This window comes from Sciurus carolinensis, chromosome 12 (genome assembly GCF_902686445.1).
Source record: "Sciurus carolinensis chromosome 12, mSciCar1.2, whole genome shotgun sequence".
Classification (NCBI taxonomy): domain Eukaryota; kingdom Metazoa; phylum Chordata; class Mammalia; order Rodentia; family Sciuridae; genus Sciurus; species Sciurus carolinensis.
The window spans coordinates 86,536,989-86,554,982 of NC_062224.1; the positions used below are offsets into that span (position 1 = coordinate 86,536,989).

The 17,994-nt window shown below is 33.2% G+C and overlaps 1 protein-coding gene across 9 annotated transcripts in view; it reads right to left on the minus strand.

Annotated features, from left to right (window-relative positions):
• The window catches only part of Camsap2 (calmodulin regulated spectrin associated protein family member 2), a 94,323-nt gene that overhangs the window by 8,748 nt on the left and 67,581 nt on the right, over nt 1-17,994 (minus strand). For 6 of the 9 annotated variants that reach the window (XM_047520192.1, XM_047520191.1, XM_047520188.1 and 3 more), the window contains 7 exons: nt 15,974-16,115; nt 15,563-15,702; nt 9,720-9,813; nt 7,709-7,802; nt 5,269-5,348; nt 4,769-4,838; nt 2,285-4,487 (listed from right to left, as the gene is read on the minus strand). In XM_047520192.1, the coding sequence (XP_047376148.1) occupies nt 2,285-4,487; nt 4,769-4,838; nt 5,269-5,348; nt 7,709-7,802; nt 9,720-9,813; nt 15,563-15,702; nt 15,974-16,115 (2,823 nt within the window). The remainder of the gene's footprint in view (nt 1-2,284; nt 4,488-4,768; nt 4,839-5,268; nt 5,349-7,708; nt 7,803-9,719; nt 9,814-15,562; nt 15,703-15,973; nt 16,116-17,994) is intronic. The other 3 variants (XM_047520190.1, XM_047520189.1, XM_047520187.1) reach the window with 1 other exon arrangement.

The following is a 17,994-nucleotide window of genomic DNA, read 5'->3' on the forward strand; positions in this document are numbered from 1 at the left end:
GTATGCAACCATCCCTGAATGCTATGCTAAAGGTTTCAATTTTTTTCATCAGGCAACTTTTCACATTTTTTACTAGAAAGAGACTCAATTGGAGCTACAATCTTGGGACAACTAGCAGTATAAAGAGGGAATGGTACAATTATAGGCAGAGAGCTCATTTAGGAAGCTATACACATAGTCCAAGAGATGAGAATTAGGGTGCTGAAGACATAAAAATGAATGAAATAGGAGATATGGAATATAAATGAAGATACAGATAAATTGCCTGTTTTACACTAAAGGTTCATCCCCTCTGCTTTCCATTTTCTTCAAGGAAGAGATGTTGCAAAGGTCTCTAAAATTGGTCTTTAATAGGTATTAGTGTCTATAGTAGCATTCTATTTTAAAATGGCATTTTTACATGATTAAGAGACATAACATGACTCACATCTTAATTTCTAAGTGTTGAAAGGGCAATCACCCTAGGATCAAATTTAAAATAAATTACAAATACTCAGCATTAAACAATCAAAAATAAAACTAGCAACTAGCAACTGTAATCACTTCAATAATCTTGATGTTTTATTTTTTTGTTTTCTAGTGGTAGGGACAGACTAGGACCTGTGCACACTAGAAAACTTCTCTACCTTGACTACATTCCCAGCCCTTTTTATTTTCTTTTGAGATAGAGTCTTGCTAAGTTTCTAAGGCTGGCCTTGAACTGGTGATCCTGCCTCAGCTTCTCAAGTAGCTGGGATTATAGGTGTGTACCACTAGGCCTGGCTAGTACTGAGGGTTTTTTCCACTACTACTATAGGCTTTAATTTAAAATCTTAAATTATAAATTGTTGCTATTTGGTGTTGTCTTTTCTATTTACATTCCAAATTTTGAAAATACATAGGATTAAAGATTATGCTAGTTCCTTAATTAAAAAAAGAAGCTTGAATAACATGGTCCAATTATACAGGTACATATTTTTCCATATGGTAATTTGGAAATTTTAGAAAAACATAAATATGGAAAAAATGGGTGATAATCTAGTAGAGAAAAATTAAAATATTAGTAGGTCTTTCTACTTTATTATCTATGATAAATTCCAAGATTTTCACCATCAGGAAGTGATACCATTCAATACCTGTGTTAGTTGGCTTCAGTATTGTTTAATATATTGTATCTAATAACAATATTAAGATTTATATTCTAAATTGTAAACCTATGTAGGATCAGAGATTATCTACTTTAGTTTCTTAATAAAAAAAGAATACAATATATATATTCCCAATTATAGAAAAACAATGCCCTACAATTTGTATCATAAATAGAACAGACAAAACCCAACAAACAGTCCTCCTTTTTCTAGTGCTTTTGAAGGAGCTACTTCAGGTGCTGAGGCTCTAACTCAGTGGTGGAGAGCTTGCGTAGCATGTGTGAGGCTTGAGGTTCAACACTACAACAGCAAAAGTAGATATTTCAATGATAGCTATTCAAACTATATATATATATATATTTTTTTTAATTTATTTATTTATTTACTGCCAAACTGAGGATTGAACTCACTCTATCACTGAGCTATACCCCAGGTTTTTTTATTTTTTATTTTGAGGCAGGATCTCACTGACAGTTGCCCAGGTTGGACTCAAACTTGCCAATCTCCTGCCTCAGTCTACTGAGTAGCTAGGATTATAGGTGTGAATCACCATGCATAGCTATATGCTCTTTTTTAAAAGTTTTTTAGGAGGTTGATAGACCTTTATTTTATTTGTTTATTTATATGTGGTGCTGAGAATCGAACCCAGTGCCTCACACATGCTAGGCAAGTGCTATACAACTGAGCCACAATCCCAGCCCAGCTATATGTTTTTAAAAATGTTTCCCTTGCAAGATTCTATATGGTCGGTTTTTAAAAGATTTTTTAAAAAAGAAAACATGTAAGGAAAAATAGTCAAGGTTTTAGCAAATCTAATATATACTTACATACATGCTCAGTTACGAATTTTTTTTACAAGTTGGCAATGGAATCAATTACTCTTTGAAGAGATTTAAATACCTTAATTTTAAAAAGGCCTTTGTAAAAGTGACAGAGGTAGAGAAGCAAACACAGGGAATATATCTAAGTATGTGTCATGACTAGGATAAAATGTGTGCACTTAAATGTTACTACAGTCACCAAGAGAGCAGCACCAAAATAAGTTTTAGAATTAATGGCTGGCTGTAACAAAAGGGACTGCTACTAACGGAATAAGCATAAAAATATACTCATACCGATCTAATGAAGATGGTCCAAACAATGTAGATTAATATTACCTTAAAAAAGAATCCACAGCATACTTTCTGGTCATCTTCAAATTGTTCTTTATCACTTTCTCCATCATATTTTTCAACAGATTCATCAGCCTTTTCAGGAGGTTTCAAATCTGAGAGGGAAACTTCAATCAGATTTACATTTTTAGGAGCAGTAGGTGGGAAAACAGGTTTAGGAGGTGGTTCTGTGGGTTGATTCAATTGGTCCTCATTTGGTGTCAGACATACAGTTTCTGTGACAGGCTGTGACAGGACTTCAGAAACTGTCGACTCAAAAGGTTTAAGCTCCTTCTCTTCAAGATTATGTCCATGCTGTTCCAAAGTTCCTTTGCATTCCAATTCATTCTTTTTAACCTCCTCCTTAAGTTTGGATTCCTTTAATTGAGGCTCTCCATCATCCCCAAAACATACAAATGACCGAGTCTGAATGGGAACTTGACTTGGGGAAAACCTCCTTAACCGAGGAAGACTATCCACAGACCGAGGGGGTGTCAAGGTCCTATTCAAAGGTGTTATTTTTAATTCATTTGGCCTAGGAGTCCTTTGATTTTTAACAGAAAATGATGTGCTCTTCCTGTTAGAAGACTGTGGAGATGGATGAGTAGGACGAGGGGAGTCCGAAGAGAATGGTGCAACAGCTGATGACAGGCCTGCCTGTCTTGAAGGTTTAAAATCTCGAATCTGTTTCTGTGGAGAGGGTTGTGGAGGTGAAATCACCCAGGACTGTTGCTCTCTCATTTGCATTAACATTTCCTGCTGAAGGGACAAGCGTTGCATTTCTTGTTGTAGAAAATGCAGGGATGAATTTAACTTTTCAATGGATTTTGTATATTCTAAAATCTCTCCTTCATTCAAAGTCTCCTCTGAGGGGCTAGCCAGGTTCCACTGCTTCTCAGGATCAACAGGTGTAGTTGGTGACTTTAGCCATTTGGCCGGAGGATTCTCCATGCTTTCTTTTATATCTGCTAGCGACTTGCTCCTTTGTCCATCAGTTTTCTGTGATTCCTTTTCTTTTGCTCGATCAGTATATACTTTCTCATCTTCTGCACCAGCTGCTTCCTCTCGAAGAGGGGAAATCCCATCTCCTTTCTTTTTTACCACAGTAAGGAATGCTGTCCTTCCCATTTTCTGCCTCTGTTTTGTAAAAGCAGCTTCCATTTTCTTTTTCTGGGCTTCTATCGCACGCCTCTTTTCTTCTAGTTTCATCCTAAGATGCACCATTTCAGAAGCCAACAGCTGTGTAGTGTCCCGTGCTTGTGGAAGGCCTGTTTCTTCTGGAATTTGTGCCCAAGCAACCACATGAGGAATATTAAGTTCTGAGCCCTCTGGTGTAGTTTTCTGAGAACTACTTCCACTACTTTTTCCATCAGTATGATTCAGTTTCCTGAACTTCTGCTCAGCAAAGCTGGTCATCTTAACCCCAGAACTAGAAGAAGCACTGCTACCTGGCTGAGACTTGGTACTTATGGTACTTGGACAAGGACTCAAAGCTTCTCTGGGATTGCTGGTTCTTACATCATAATCCTGAAGAAATTTAGATGCATCATCCATGTCAGAGTCTAGGCTTACAGTATAATCTCTCAAAGAAGAATCTTCATCCATAGTTTCAGGAATATCTTCTGAAGGAACATGAATTCCAGTGTCTACTTCTGTAGTATCAGTTATGGGACTCAAGGCACCTTTTGTATCAGTTATGTTATCAGGACTAGATTGATTTAGCTTGATATTTGAATTTAGGATACTCATTTCTTGGTTATGAAGAAAGAAGCCATTAGCAATTTGGTCTGGCCGAGGTGTATGGGGAGATCTTTCAGTATCATGAATTATTTGTAATGCTTCTTCAATGCTTGGTGTCTCAATCTGATTGCCAAACTCATCTAGAAGTACTCTATTTTGTAAAGCTCCATTTGGAAGCTTATAATGAATATTCTCATTAGAATTTAGTTCATTTGTATTAAGGGGCACATAAGATTTGAAGTCACTCTGAGAGTCTATATTAAGTTCTTCTTCAATGCTTTCTGCTTCTTCTTCTCCATTTACTGGCTTGAAGGACAAATTTTTCCTAATGTGCTTAGATACGCGATTATTGTTCAGGGTAAGTCCTTCATTACTAATGGAACGAGTGATTCCTCGATTAGGAGTGGATCTTTGTTCACTATCTTCTTTGTCAAAAGAAATATCAAATGAAACACCATGTACTGATGATCTGAAAAAAATTAAGTAGACAATCATTAAATTTTATTTCTTTACCCATTTCTCAGAATTATATTCTGAGTTGCTGGGAATTTAGGTATGAGCCACCATGCCCAGCTTAGCTACATTTTAAACTTTGCCTCTTTGACCTCTAGCATTTATCTGTGTTGCCCTTTTCAAATTTAGGTACCAAGTAAAATTCTAGATTTGGTGATCTGACTAAAACTAAGAGAGACAGATGAAATTGGCATTATTTGATAATGTTAATATCCTAAGAATAATAATTCTGTTTACCTTTTCTCTTTGGGCCATGTTCCTATGAAGCCATCAACATAAGACATGGATGAAGACCTTCTAATTCCTCCTTCAAATAAAAAAAGAGAAAAAGCCATGAAATCATGTAAAAAATCTTAACTTACAGCAATTTAACAGATTTCACATGTGAAGATTCACTAATAGTGCTAGTAAGTAAGTAGGATACCCAACACACACAATGCATGCATGCGCGTGCACACCATACACACACACACAAATCTTAGAGGCTAGGAGTGTAGCTCAGTGGTAGGGCTATGATTAGCATGAGTAAGGCCCTGGGTTCAATCCCCAGCATGTCCCCCACTCCAAAAAAAGTAAGAAGATACATATATGAAGTATTTCATTTTCTTAGGAAAAGTAAGCATAGAGCAAAACAGTCACTCCATAGGAAATGAAAAAGACTAGATACTTTTATCCTCAATCATTTCTCAGGTTACTACCTAAAATAACATTTTCCTAGGTTTTTTTAAATACACTACCTGAGGATGAAGAATGAGCTTGGGGTCGTGAGTATCTAGAAGACAAATGATGAGACTGTGTAAATGTAGCTCCTTCTCCACTGCAATGTAGAATACATTTAAAATGTTTCTTTTTAGCTCTTTAATATAAACTTCATATAGAATGGCTGAACTGAAAGATAATACTATCACCTCTGATTCTACATCCTAAATAAAACATAATCTATTTTTTAAATCAAATGTATCTACATTTATGTCTTTTAGCTAAAAACTTTAAGTACTTTCATATATATCTCAATGTCCTTAAGAAACAAGATATGGCATATTATTTTAATCTTACCAATAGAAAAACAGAAATAAAAAAGATATATGAAACTCACCAATTTGAAATATTTTGATCAAATATAAATTTCTAAAAACTGCATGCATAATAAACCCTTGTAAAAGACCCTGAGCCTCCCTGCTCATGGACCTGTGCCTATACACACATATATCTAACAGTTACATTAAGACAGTGAGTTGCACCTTGAAGACCTCTATGCCTATAAAGATATGAAGCTTTCCTGTTATTTCTCCCTATTTAATTTTCCATATCCCACTTAATGCAGGGGATTAGATAGTCTCCTCGAATTATATTTGGCAGAATCAGGTTTTCCTCTCTCACTTTTTCTCTTTATAAATTTTAAGTCTGCCATGCCCCTTCTTGCAGTCAAGTGACAAAGTTAAGTATTCCCATCCCCAATCAGCTGAGAAGAAGCTGAGGAATAAGATGTAGGGATTTTTACAGCTTGTGACTATATTATTTCCAGGATGAGTAGAAATCATTGAATCCATCCTCAAAAGTTCTACAATATTGGAGACCTATATAAAGGACCAATAGACACATATAGAAGTAACAGGATGACTAGGAGCCTAGAACGGCAGTGCATAAAAACTCTTCAAGGAAAAGGATTTAGATATCTGGTTATAAAAAGGGTTCCTGCTAGGAAAAATAGGAAAAAGTAGCCACTAAGATGCAAGACAAAAAAGAGATGAATCTTCCATGAGACCTAAATGAAAACATTTTCTAGTGCAGGGATGTAGAACATTGTTCATTCAGCTTCCTAGAAGTAATAACTATGGGATAATCTACTCTTAAAATGGTAAGTCTTACTTTCTACTTTTAAAGTGGAATCAAAATATTTAATAGTACAAGAGTGACCTGGAATACTGAGTGTTTTCTCAAGTTTCAAGGAAAAAGGTGTCACCATAAAACCAACCAGGAAAACACCAAGGAAATGATATTTAGAAGTTTTCCATGAAAAAAATACACTCAAGTTTCTCCAACAGCAATGTTGTAACTTAACACCTCTGTATTGAACTGCAGAGATAGTTATGGAATAGAAAACTTAATGGAAGTAGTAAGAAAACAGTAGTAAACTAGAGGGTAAGAAAAGGGAACGTTTTCTTAATTTTTAAGAAATGATTCATAGGCATGAGAAAGTTCACACCAGTAAAAGACCTGCAAAGGGAGTAAGTACTAAAAGGTCTTGGGCTTTGTACTCATTGGACGATGCTTGAAAGAGAAATGTCTTAAATGTGAGGGGTGGGTGACAGCTTCAGAGTAAGTTTGTAATTTTATTCTAAGCCAATAATTCATACAAAAAGTACTTTGAATTTTTTGCTTATAATTTTTAAAATGTACTGTAATGGATCTGCTTGAATTTCTAAAACTGCACAAAATATATCAATTTGAAACTTAAAAATCAGAAAGACTGATCTATCAGATTCTAATAAATACAAATGAAAAGCTGCTTCCAGGAGGATCTGCCAAAACATTTTTAAACAAATTCATGTCCCTATCACATTACTTGGGACAGTAGTCAGGATTATCCTAATATTGAATAGTAGAAAATTTTCACTTTGCTTTCATTTCAGTTCCTGGAACGAAAGACTAAAAAGCATTAAAGACTCAATATTTGTAATAGATATTCTCTTGCTATATCTCTCAATAGCCAAGGTAACCACAAAATAAAACAGTGAGGAAAACTGCTTCAAAGACTAAAAAAAAATTTTTTTTAATCCAAATATAATTTTAAAATTTCTCCCTGAGGGCTAAGAGTCACCTACTAGATACAATACCACTCATAGACTATTAGACACTAATAGACAACTAGGGACAAATATACTATTAGGTGATTCTCAATTATAAACAAGTTATCCAGCAAAATTTGAGTTTAGTTGCTTATTAGAATATATTCTCCTACTTTTCAGTGTGTTTCATAAAAGCCTATTTGTGAAACACAGATTTCAGAATAAATTTCAATTATATTTAAGTTAAAACAGGCTTTAACAGGGTAAGTTTATTACAAAGTAGCTCAATAACTAAACAAAAATTTTAAAAACTTGATTTAATGTAATATTTGATTTCATTAGTAAAACAGAATGGAAACAGTAAAAATGTAGTCATTGTGGAATCTACCTTGAAGTGAAGTCAGAACTACATGAACTATCCAAGACGTTTCTTTTGGCAGCATTTAAGACAGGAATTGATGGTATATCTTTCACAGGTTCAGCTAGAAAAAAGATAAAACCTCAAAATTACATGTTTAGCATGTTTCTACCATTATTCCAGAAATTCTGGATCATAATAAATGTTTAAAATTTATTCTCTATTTCCCCTTACTACTTATAGAAAAACTATAGCATTTGCTTTCTTCTTAACCTCTTCCTTTTATGTAAGTTTTTTTCTTAAATAATTTTCAAACAGTCAAATTCTCTTTAAACTCTTACTGAAATACACTTATGCTTAAAATTTTACTTGATTAAGGCTAATTAGTGGGGAAAGGTCTATCAGAGAATACAGATATTTTAAATGAAAAAATTTTGTTTAATTTTGTGAAAGCTTTCATAGAATTTTCATAAATATATGGACATCTTTATTTTTTATGAAGTAGCTGACATTTTAATAATTGAAGACAGAATTTCACCGGAGAATAATTAGACCCCCTGAAGTACTTTACATTTCTATAAATAACTCTGAAGGAAACCAATTTACTTTCTGACTCTGACACAATTAATGAAACAGCCATTAGTATTTTAAGTAGAGGGCTTCCCAGATGAAATCACAGAAAGCAATGTAGATGAAAACCTTATGTTAATTGTAAAACACTGTGCAAATACTGGTTATGATAATTACTAAAAATATGTAACCTTATCTAATAGCCTTCGGGAAGAATCTCAGCTTCTGTAAAGGCATTCTTTGTAATCTAATGGCTCAATATTTAGAATCTGCTTTAAACAACTCAGAGACACTAAAACAGATGAAATACTCATTATTGTGTATTTCACAAACTTTGCTGCAGTGGGCTGCGTGAGATAAGCTCACTATATCCACTGGAATGGTGTGTCTCTCCCTTGGCCAATATTTTTTCCTACTTCCTTCTCCTTCTCTTCTTTTACCTTTGGAAGGTAAAAGGATTCGAAAAATAAAATTTGGAGCCAAAGCTGCTAACTAGTTAGGAGGCACAACAATTTTATTTTGTGTTGGGCAGGGCAGCCAAAGATAACAGAAAGAACTAGTTCCATAATTTAAGATGGAAGAAAGTTCATTAGTAGGGCTAAACCTATAATTTAGGGTCATTTTTTTTTCCTTGTAGAAATAACCACCTGGATTTAAAATGAAAATCAACTGAAAATTTGTTTTGCTATGCAAAATTCTGCTTTAGAGAAAATTCACAAGGAATTTTTGTTCTTTATTTCTAGGGATCTTTACAGTAACCTCCTTATTTCTGATTAATTTTATTCTTATTATGTACAATTGATAAATCACAATAGTGTAATAATCATAAAGCATACCAAATTTAAAAAATATACACAAGCCTTTTTTGGCAATGGGGATTGAACCCAGTGGCACTTAACCACTGAGCTGTCTTTTTATTTTTATTTTTAATTTTTATCACTAAGTTGCTGAAGCTGGCTTTGAACTTGCAGTCCTCTTACCTCAGCCTCCAAGTTGCTGGGATTACAGGCATGAGCCACCACACCTGGCCACAAGCCGTTTTATTAAAGGTTTAATGGAAAATTAAAGTTGTATGTTTGTTAAAGCCAACCTATAATGTGAGCGGATTCTGGAAAGCATAATGTCAAAAACTAAGATTATAATAGGAAATAAAATGTAAGGGATAGGAGTAAAAGCTGTGAAGAGAAGTAGAAAGCACACAATAAAGCTAAATGTTTCATAACATAAAAATTCAAATTCAGAGTCATTTTCTCCATTTTCTTTTCTCCTCTCCTAACCATCTTAATCGTCTGTCTCTCAAAGAGGATTTAGTGGCTTTAAATATTAGGATACTCAGAATCTGCCAAGATTAATAGCTGAAATCTAAAACAATAACAAGCTTCCCTCTGAAAGAATAACCAGGTGAAGTTATGAAAACTTTCCACATTTTCCACACTAAAACTAAAGCAGCAAAAATATTAAGATTGATTACCTCCTTGGGGACGAACAACACGAGGCTGTACAAACGATGGCTTCACAACTTCAAACCACCAGAAGAGTTCTGCCATGAACACCAAATAATTACTCTATATAAGGAAGTTAAGAAAATTAAAAAAAAACCCTAAATTAGGTAAAACTTGATCACAAATTAATGATAAATAGAATTATAATCTGTTCTATTAAATGTAGGCTTAAATTTCACTCATTCATTACTGAAGAAGGTCTACTGTAAGCTATTAAGCCTGTAATGAAATATTAGTATTTATGGGTAAACATCATGAATATTCAAAACCTCTTTGATGATTATTTATGGTTCCAGAATGGTGGTCCAACTTATCCAGAAGGTATTAACATCTCTAGCTGTGTAGAACTATAATATGTAAGGGATTTTTCTTCCAAAGTAAATACAAACAACTAAATAGCTACTCATCTTTTGATATTCTGAAGAGCAGTTATAATTAAATATATATATATATTAAAATCTACTCAGAATCCTGGAAATTTCTCTGAAAAGTAATTAGGCATATAGTTAAAAATATAGTTTTTTTACACACTTGACAATGTTAAATTCAATGGTACTAGGTGCTATATAACATCAAAGCTCTAGATTGTTAAGGGTAGGCCTTAATAATTTTGAAATGTATAAAAAACATTACTTATACAATTTAATGCATCCACTTAATTTTAAAAAGTTATTAATAAGGATAAGTCAACAATATTTTATTATTTGTATTTAAAAACACAAATAATTTTTAAGTGGCTTAAAATTTAAAGGGTACTTAAAAACACAATTCTACTACAAGTTTATTTTTAAATACACATAACATAATTATTTTTGAATATTTGAAAAACCTTTTTATGTGCTGATGATATAGCCCATCCGGTAGGGCGCTGGCTTTGGAAGCGGAAAGACAGGGTTCAAATCCCTAGCACCAAGGGAGTGGATGAATTGAAGAAAAAGCTTTTTAAAAGAGCACTATATAAAATCTATTTTCATAGTTATTTAAATAATATATCTTTAAAATTTGGGATATTTGGCACCTAATGAAATAATTATTATTATATTTAATAAAGTTTGATGAATGAGTTCTTTCATATTATATATGTATATCACTGGAAATATAGGTGTTCTTCAATGTCTTGCCTTCGTCCTCTTATCTGCTACTTAGGATAATCTGTAAGGCTCTATATACTCTCCCTTAGACTTCATGGGCTCTCTTGGTTTTGCTCCTCATATTTAAATTGGTGACTTTCAAATGCTTTATCTCAAATATTTATCTTTTATCTATCCAGAATGTATGTAGGAAGTGAAAGAAAGGAACAAATCAAGGGTTTTGTCTTAAGAAACTGATACTACCATTTAACAAAAATGGAGAAGACTGGGAAAAACAGGTAATGCAAGGAATCATGAATTATCTTTAAGATATTCATCAGACACTGAAGTGAACCTACATATAGGTGGCTGAATATGACAGTCTGGAGCATTATGGAGGATAATGCACACTGATGAAAAGAATTTGGTTCTCAGTGTTTGTTTTCTCCATAAATTCCCAGAATATTCAAATGTTATTCTTTTTTTTTTTTTTTTTTTTTTTTTGCGGTGCTGGGCATTGAACCCAGGGCCTTGTGCTTGCAAGGCAAGCACTCTACCAACTAGCTTTCTCCCCAGCCCTCAAATGTTATTCTTAACACCTCCTTCTCTCTCCCTCCCCATAACCAACTCATCAACAAAACCTGCATATTTCTGGAATCTACCCAATTCTCTCCATGTTCATCATAACAACTTTGATTCAACTTCTCTCCATCTTCATCATAATGACTCTGATTCTTCTTTGGAACACAAAGTTTTTTGTTCCTATTAAGAACATGTTTTTCAAAATGCAACCCCTACCCACCTGCTTCCATTGCTCTTGAGATAAAAGAGAAACTTGGTATGGCCTACAAAGGGCTACTCAATTGGGTCCTTTTTCATTTCTCCAGATTTATCTAGTACCACATTCTTCAGGGCTTTTCATCTTACCTACCAGACTACATACAAGGTCTTGCCAGACAAAGTCTGTGCTCATCATTACATGTTCATTGTTTAAAACAGTGCCTACAACATAATAGATACTCAATAAATATCTATTGAACACATATATAAATGAATGAATATATGCATACCAAAAGACCAGTCAGCACAAGATCCAAACATTGACTGAGGTATCTCTGGGTAGTAAGATTACTGTGATTTATGTTTTTTTTTCTTTATACTGATCTTTACAGAGTACTTTCTAAAGCCAAAGTATAAGATATTTTGTAAGTTTTGGTGTTGTGTTCCACTGTATTTATACAGTTAACTGAAAGCTGCCTTTATCTTTTGGAAAAACACTGTTTAAGTGCTCAATAATTATCTGTTGACGGGGAATGAATTAACATTTTAAGGACTTAGGTAAGACAACTGTCATCATAACATAAATTGTGCTGTTTGTCCACAAGATGTCAGTGTAGTATGAAATAATGTTCCCAATAACTAAAGTTCATGAAGATTATTTCATTCTAAATTTATCATGATTAAATGACAATAAACCTGTCACTATATTTCATCAATGATACTACATTAATTTCATTTAAAAACTTCTTTTCTTCTTTTATTTATTAGAATGTCCGATATAGTTATATATTAAATGATGTAAACAATACAAAATTTAGATCATATAGAATAAAAGATAAATTATGCCTTAACCATCCCTGATATCCTAATACCACACTCAGAAGAAATCACTAATATTTTGTGTGTAGTCTTTTATAGACCTTTTTTCTATGAATCTATGTACCTCTCCCTCAGTATCCACAAGGGTAGGAAAGGGAGAGGATGTGGCACCAGAACCCCCATGATTAAAAGTCTGTAGACAATCATGTCCCTTATGTAAAATAGTGTATCATTTGCCTATAATCTACACACTACTCTAAATCATCAGTGGGATTACTAATGATACCTAATACAGTTTAAATGCTGTGTAAAATGTTATTATACTGAATTGTTTAGGGAATAATAACAAGAAAAATCTATGTATGTTCTGTATAAACACAATTTGTTTTGAATATTTTCAATCTGTGGTTGGAGGAATTCACAAAAGAGAAACCCACAGATTCAGAGGGTAGATTATATATGTACATATTTGCATATAAATAGAAAAATAATTTTGGGGCTGGGGATATGGTTTACTGGTCCTGGGTTCAATCCCTAGCACCACTGCTAAAAAAAATTTAAAAAAAATAAATAAAATAAATATATAAATTACATCATACTGTACATTGTTTTGTTAACTGCTTTCTTCACTAAATAATGTCTTGGATACCTTTCTCAGTAAAAATATCTCTACTTCTTTCCTTTAAATAGTTCAGTTATATTACAAAACATTTAAATTATGTCCCTAGCAAGACAGATCATTTCCAACTTTTAACCACCATGAACAATCCTTATATAGCCATCTGGTTTTCGGGTTTTTGTTTTTGTTTTGCTGTGTTTAGGATCAAACACAGGGACTTGCATTTTCTGAACATGTTAAATTTGGTTCGATAATGTCAAACTGCTCAAAAGTGACCACTCCAGTTTACCCTAACCACCTACTAATCACACTACTAGGTGCTAGATAAATACTTTTTGAAGGGGCAGCAGCAAGGAATGTCCTAACACCCACCACTAGGCAGTGCACATTCTAAAATAAGGGGCAAATGCAATGGTTAATAAATTGAATTCATCTTTAAAAGGTTCATTTCCAGACAATATTTCCTCCCCTTTCTTTCCCATTCTGGGTTTTGTCATGGGATCTGAAGGATCTCTTCCTTCTTGACATGTTCCACAATCCTGGTGAATGCTGAGTGATCACCTCCTTCTCTCTATTCCCACTATTCTAGGTTCCTTTATATCTTTCAGCATACAATTGTCCCTGTTTGTTTACCAGCATGTCTCTTCTGCTAAGTCAATAGAAGTCTCTCAGGACTGTAGACACCATGAGGGCCAAGTGTATTTGGGATGGAGGAGAGGCAGAACTGTTTTGTTTACTGCTTTATCCTGAAAACTGAAGACTCCATAAATATTTGTTAAGTGAATGAATGAATACACCAGCCTCAGTACAGTGCCAGACATACTAGGTTCTCACTAAATATTTACTGAGAGTCCTGATATTAGTGTGGGACCTGAAATATTCTAAAAGGTATAATTACCTTCAATTTTTGCCATATTACATTTTTCTGACAATGTTCATGTGGTGGGGGTGGTACTAGGGATTGAACCCAGAGGCACTCTACCACTGAGCTCAATCCTTAGCTCTATTTCTCTTTAAAAGACAGAACTCACTAAATTACCAAAGTTGGCCTTGAACTTGCAATCCTCCTTCCTCAATCTCAAGAGTAGCTGGGATTACAGGAGGGCATCATGACACCTGGCTTCTCTTTTCATTTTCTTAATGTGTGAAGCCTGTTTTGTTTTTTATTTTGATACAGGGTCTTGCTAAGTCCATTAAGGTCTTGCAAAGTTGCAAAGCTTAGGCTTTGAACTTGGAATCATCCTGTTTTAACCTCCTGAGTTGCTGGGACTACAGGCATGTGCTCCCATGCCTGGTTCAGACAATGTCTTAATTTGGGCTCTTGTTCTAAGTGCACTCATGTTATACTTTGTGGTAATCCAGAGTAGACACGAACAAATTCTAAAATTCTCCAAAAGTAATAGATGGCCCCATTCATTTTCATAATTTGCTTTTGAATCATTTACCAGAATGTAAATTATATCCATGGGGGCTACCTGTGCTTATGACATGCATGCAACTCTCATCATGTATGTAATATAAACGAACTCTAAACTTCAAATAAATTACTATTTTAAACATTTTTTTTCTTTAGGAATTGAAAAAGCCTATAAAGTTTTTATACACATAAGTATATTACAATATTAAAACTCAAGGTTTTATAAAACCACCTGTATGAATTATACATTTATAGTTTCTGAATTCACTTTAATGAATCACATAAAATACACCACTAAAATAATCTCTGAAGAAGAAGAAACAATCTTGAAAGTATTAAAAATATAGTACTTATAACAAACTCAGTTTTCAAAATTAGGAACAAAATGCAGTTTTCAAAACTCTAATCGTGATTATCTTTAACATTTAATATCAATGTGAATAAAATATATTTGACTTACAATTAATGAAATGGCACTAATTTGAATGAAATTTTATTATTCTTTTAATAAAATTTGAAAGCAAACACTAATCAAAGGACAATAAAAGTGAGAAATTTCAAATAATTTGGTAACTAAAGAACTATTACATGTGACCTGGTGGTTTTAAACTAAATTTCAATTCCATGCTCATCATGACATATATAGAAATATGCAGAGACATCATATCATTTTATATAACTATATATTACATACTTATGCATAGTAATAATAATTAAATAGTATATAAACTTTTCAATTGATTATTGTTTTTTATTTCTTAAAGAAAAAATATGCATCATTATTTTTAAAGGAAGAATCTCATTTTTTGTTACCATCTATCTATGATCTAGAAATATTTAATGGCTCATGTTCCATTCTGTTAACATTAAAGCTACAGATCAATTTTATACTTGACTTTGTCTGGCTTTGCATTGTAAAAGAAACCTGTAGCTATTAATATATTTAAAAATATAAGAAGAAAAATCAAACCTAACTATTTTTTCAAAAGCTCTTGGCTGATAAAGTTAAACGATAAGCTTAAAGTAACAAGGCCATTTATTTATCTTGTATGTTCCTCTTAAACAAACTTTAAAAAAGCAAAGGGAACAAGGGATAGTTTAACTTACTTTTATGGATGAAGCAGCATACAGCATATCTTCCAGGGTGAAATGGCAACACTGATTCAAGTATTCTTGGCAAAATTCTTGAATCAGCTGTAGGTTGTACAGACTATCCGCCAAAGACATAGTTTCTTTCAAACAAATATCTTCAAATAGGAAAAAAGCAAGGTAATGACTTTGGGTTAATTTGATAAACATTTCATTCTCATTTCATATCAGTGACAGTTCAATTACACAACTACATGGAATCTCTTTTACATAACATTTATAAATAAAGTGATCATTACACAGAAAGTTCTCAACTCTCTTCCTCGGGGCTATACATACTTTTTTTTTTTAAAAGCCCTCGTTACTTATTAAATATCATCTTATATATTTGTTACTATTTACATAAAAATATTTCACTGGAACACTTACCCTCTAATCTGACAACACCAGGACAGTAAAAATGAATAAGGGCAGCTAATGCACAGCCATCTGTACCATCCTTCAGCAAATTTTCTACCAATGGAATGCAAGGCAGTTGCTTAAGCAATGTTTGCTCTTTCCTATAACGAGCCTACAATATATACATATAAAAAAAAGAGGGAGAAAAAATAAACAAGTACTAAGCAACATACAGGAAAAAAAAAATCACAATTGAAGATTCTAAGATATCAATAATAATATATAAACCAAGAGAAGTGAGAACTATTCACCAATATCCTTCTTTTCTAAATATTAGATACTGCCAAAGTTAAATACATAGCAACAACACTATAATTTCAAAGTTAATATGACATATTATTAACTCACATGAAATGACATTTAAAAGCATCACAAAACAGATTTGAATACTTTATATCCAAATCACCAATTCTGCTCATTTGTAGATCAAAATGTTCATTTACTTTAATATTAGACTTACTTTAGACTGAAAGTTTTTACACAGAAAGGCCAGAAGTTCTTTTGTTTTTGTGGTGCTAGGGACTGAGCTCAGGGATTCATGTATGCTAGGCAAACACTGCCACTGAGCTACATCTCCAGCTCTTGAAAGTTTTTATATGGAAAGAGCTAAACTGTCATTTGAGCACAGAGTTACAAGAGTTATCAAAAGGGGGCAGGTAGAAGAATATATTATTCTTAAGAGAAATAAGAGATAAGAAACATCACTTTGAAGAACAGTTATCAAAGCACCAAGATATTCTTCCTGCTGATCATTTGAATGTAGAGATAATACAAATAAAGTGCTAACAATTTTGAAACAAAAAAAATCCCCCAATCCAAGTTGCATTAACCAATATATTGATCAAGTACAAGTAGGAGTTCCTGCTCTCCCTCAGAAAAATAGAAGACTTTATTTTCTAAAGACTGTTTGGTGAGGTTGGATACTAGCTTTTAGGAGAGCTCTCTAAAGAGAAAATATGCTGTACAAGTGGTTAAGAGAACAAATGACTGAGTCAGATTACCTGGGTTCAGATCCTGGTTCTGCCACTTATTAGCTTTGTGATCTTGGACAAGTTACTTTAAACTTTCATTTCTCACTTTCCCCATCTGTAAAATGGGGATAATAACAGGACCTACTTCACAGAACCACTGGAGGATTAAATAAGATGATAGACATAAAATGCTGTGCACACTTCTGGGTACACGGAAGCAATCAATAAAGGTTAGCTGTTTAGCCACTAGCTCTCCTAAAGCTGAGAAATACAATGTTCAAGATTTAGTGATGGTGAATATTAAAGTATTTTATTAACAAAATTTATATGGATGTTTAAATAGTTACTTTTAAAAGAAGTAATCAAGACTAATTTTCTTTTACTTGCATCTAAACTTTCATCTCTTCATTTTATAAATAAAATGTAATTATGAGAAAAAATATTTTTATAAGAATAAAATAGAAAAAATTTATCAAAAAGAATATTTACTATTTGGTGGTAAAATTAAATTTGTTTTAAATGACATACCTCAGAAAAACATGCATTAATGAAGAAAGAGATTTATTTCTGCTTCTTTCTCACTGGCTACTCAAGGATAAGATTCCTGGAACATGTTATCCTCTTGAAGATTTTTGAGTTTATTCTTACTGATCAGTGAAAGCTAGACATCTATAGTCAATGGTATATTCCTAACTAGAGTACCTATATTCAGAAAATAATTACTTACATGAACTATATAGATTCTCTGATTATTGATTTTTATATAATCCTAAGAAAACTTCCTCAATTTGTTGCTAGGAGATAGTTTAAAAATCAACCATGAAAGAGGAGAGGAGAAAAGTTAGAGGAGAGGGGAAAGAAAAAAGAGGAAAGAGAAAAAAGAAATCAACCAGTAGCATTTTATTTATTTTTGATACTGGAGATTGAACCCTGGGGAGCTCTACTACTAATTTTCCCCAGTCCTTTTTACTTTGAGACAGGGTCTCACTAAGTTGTTGAGACTGGTCTCAAACTTGGCAA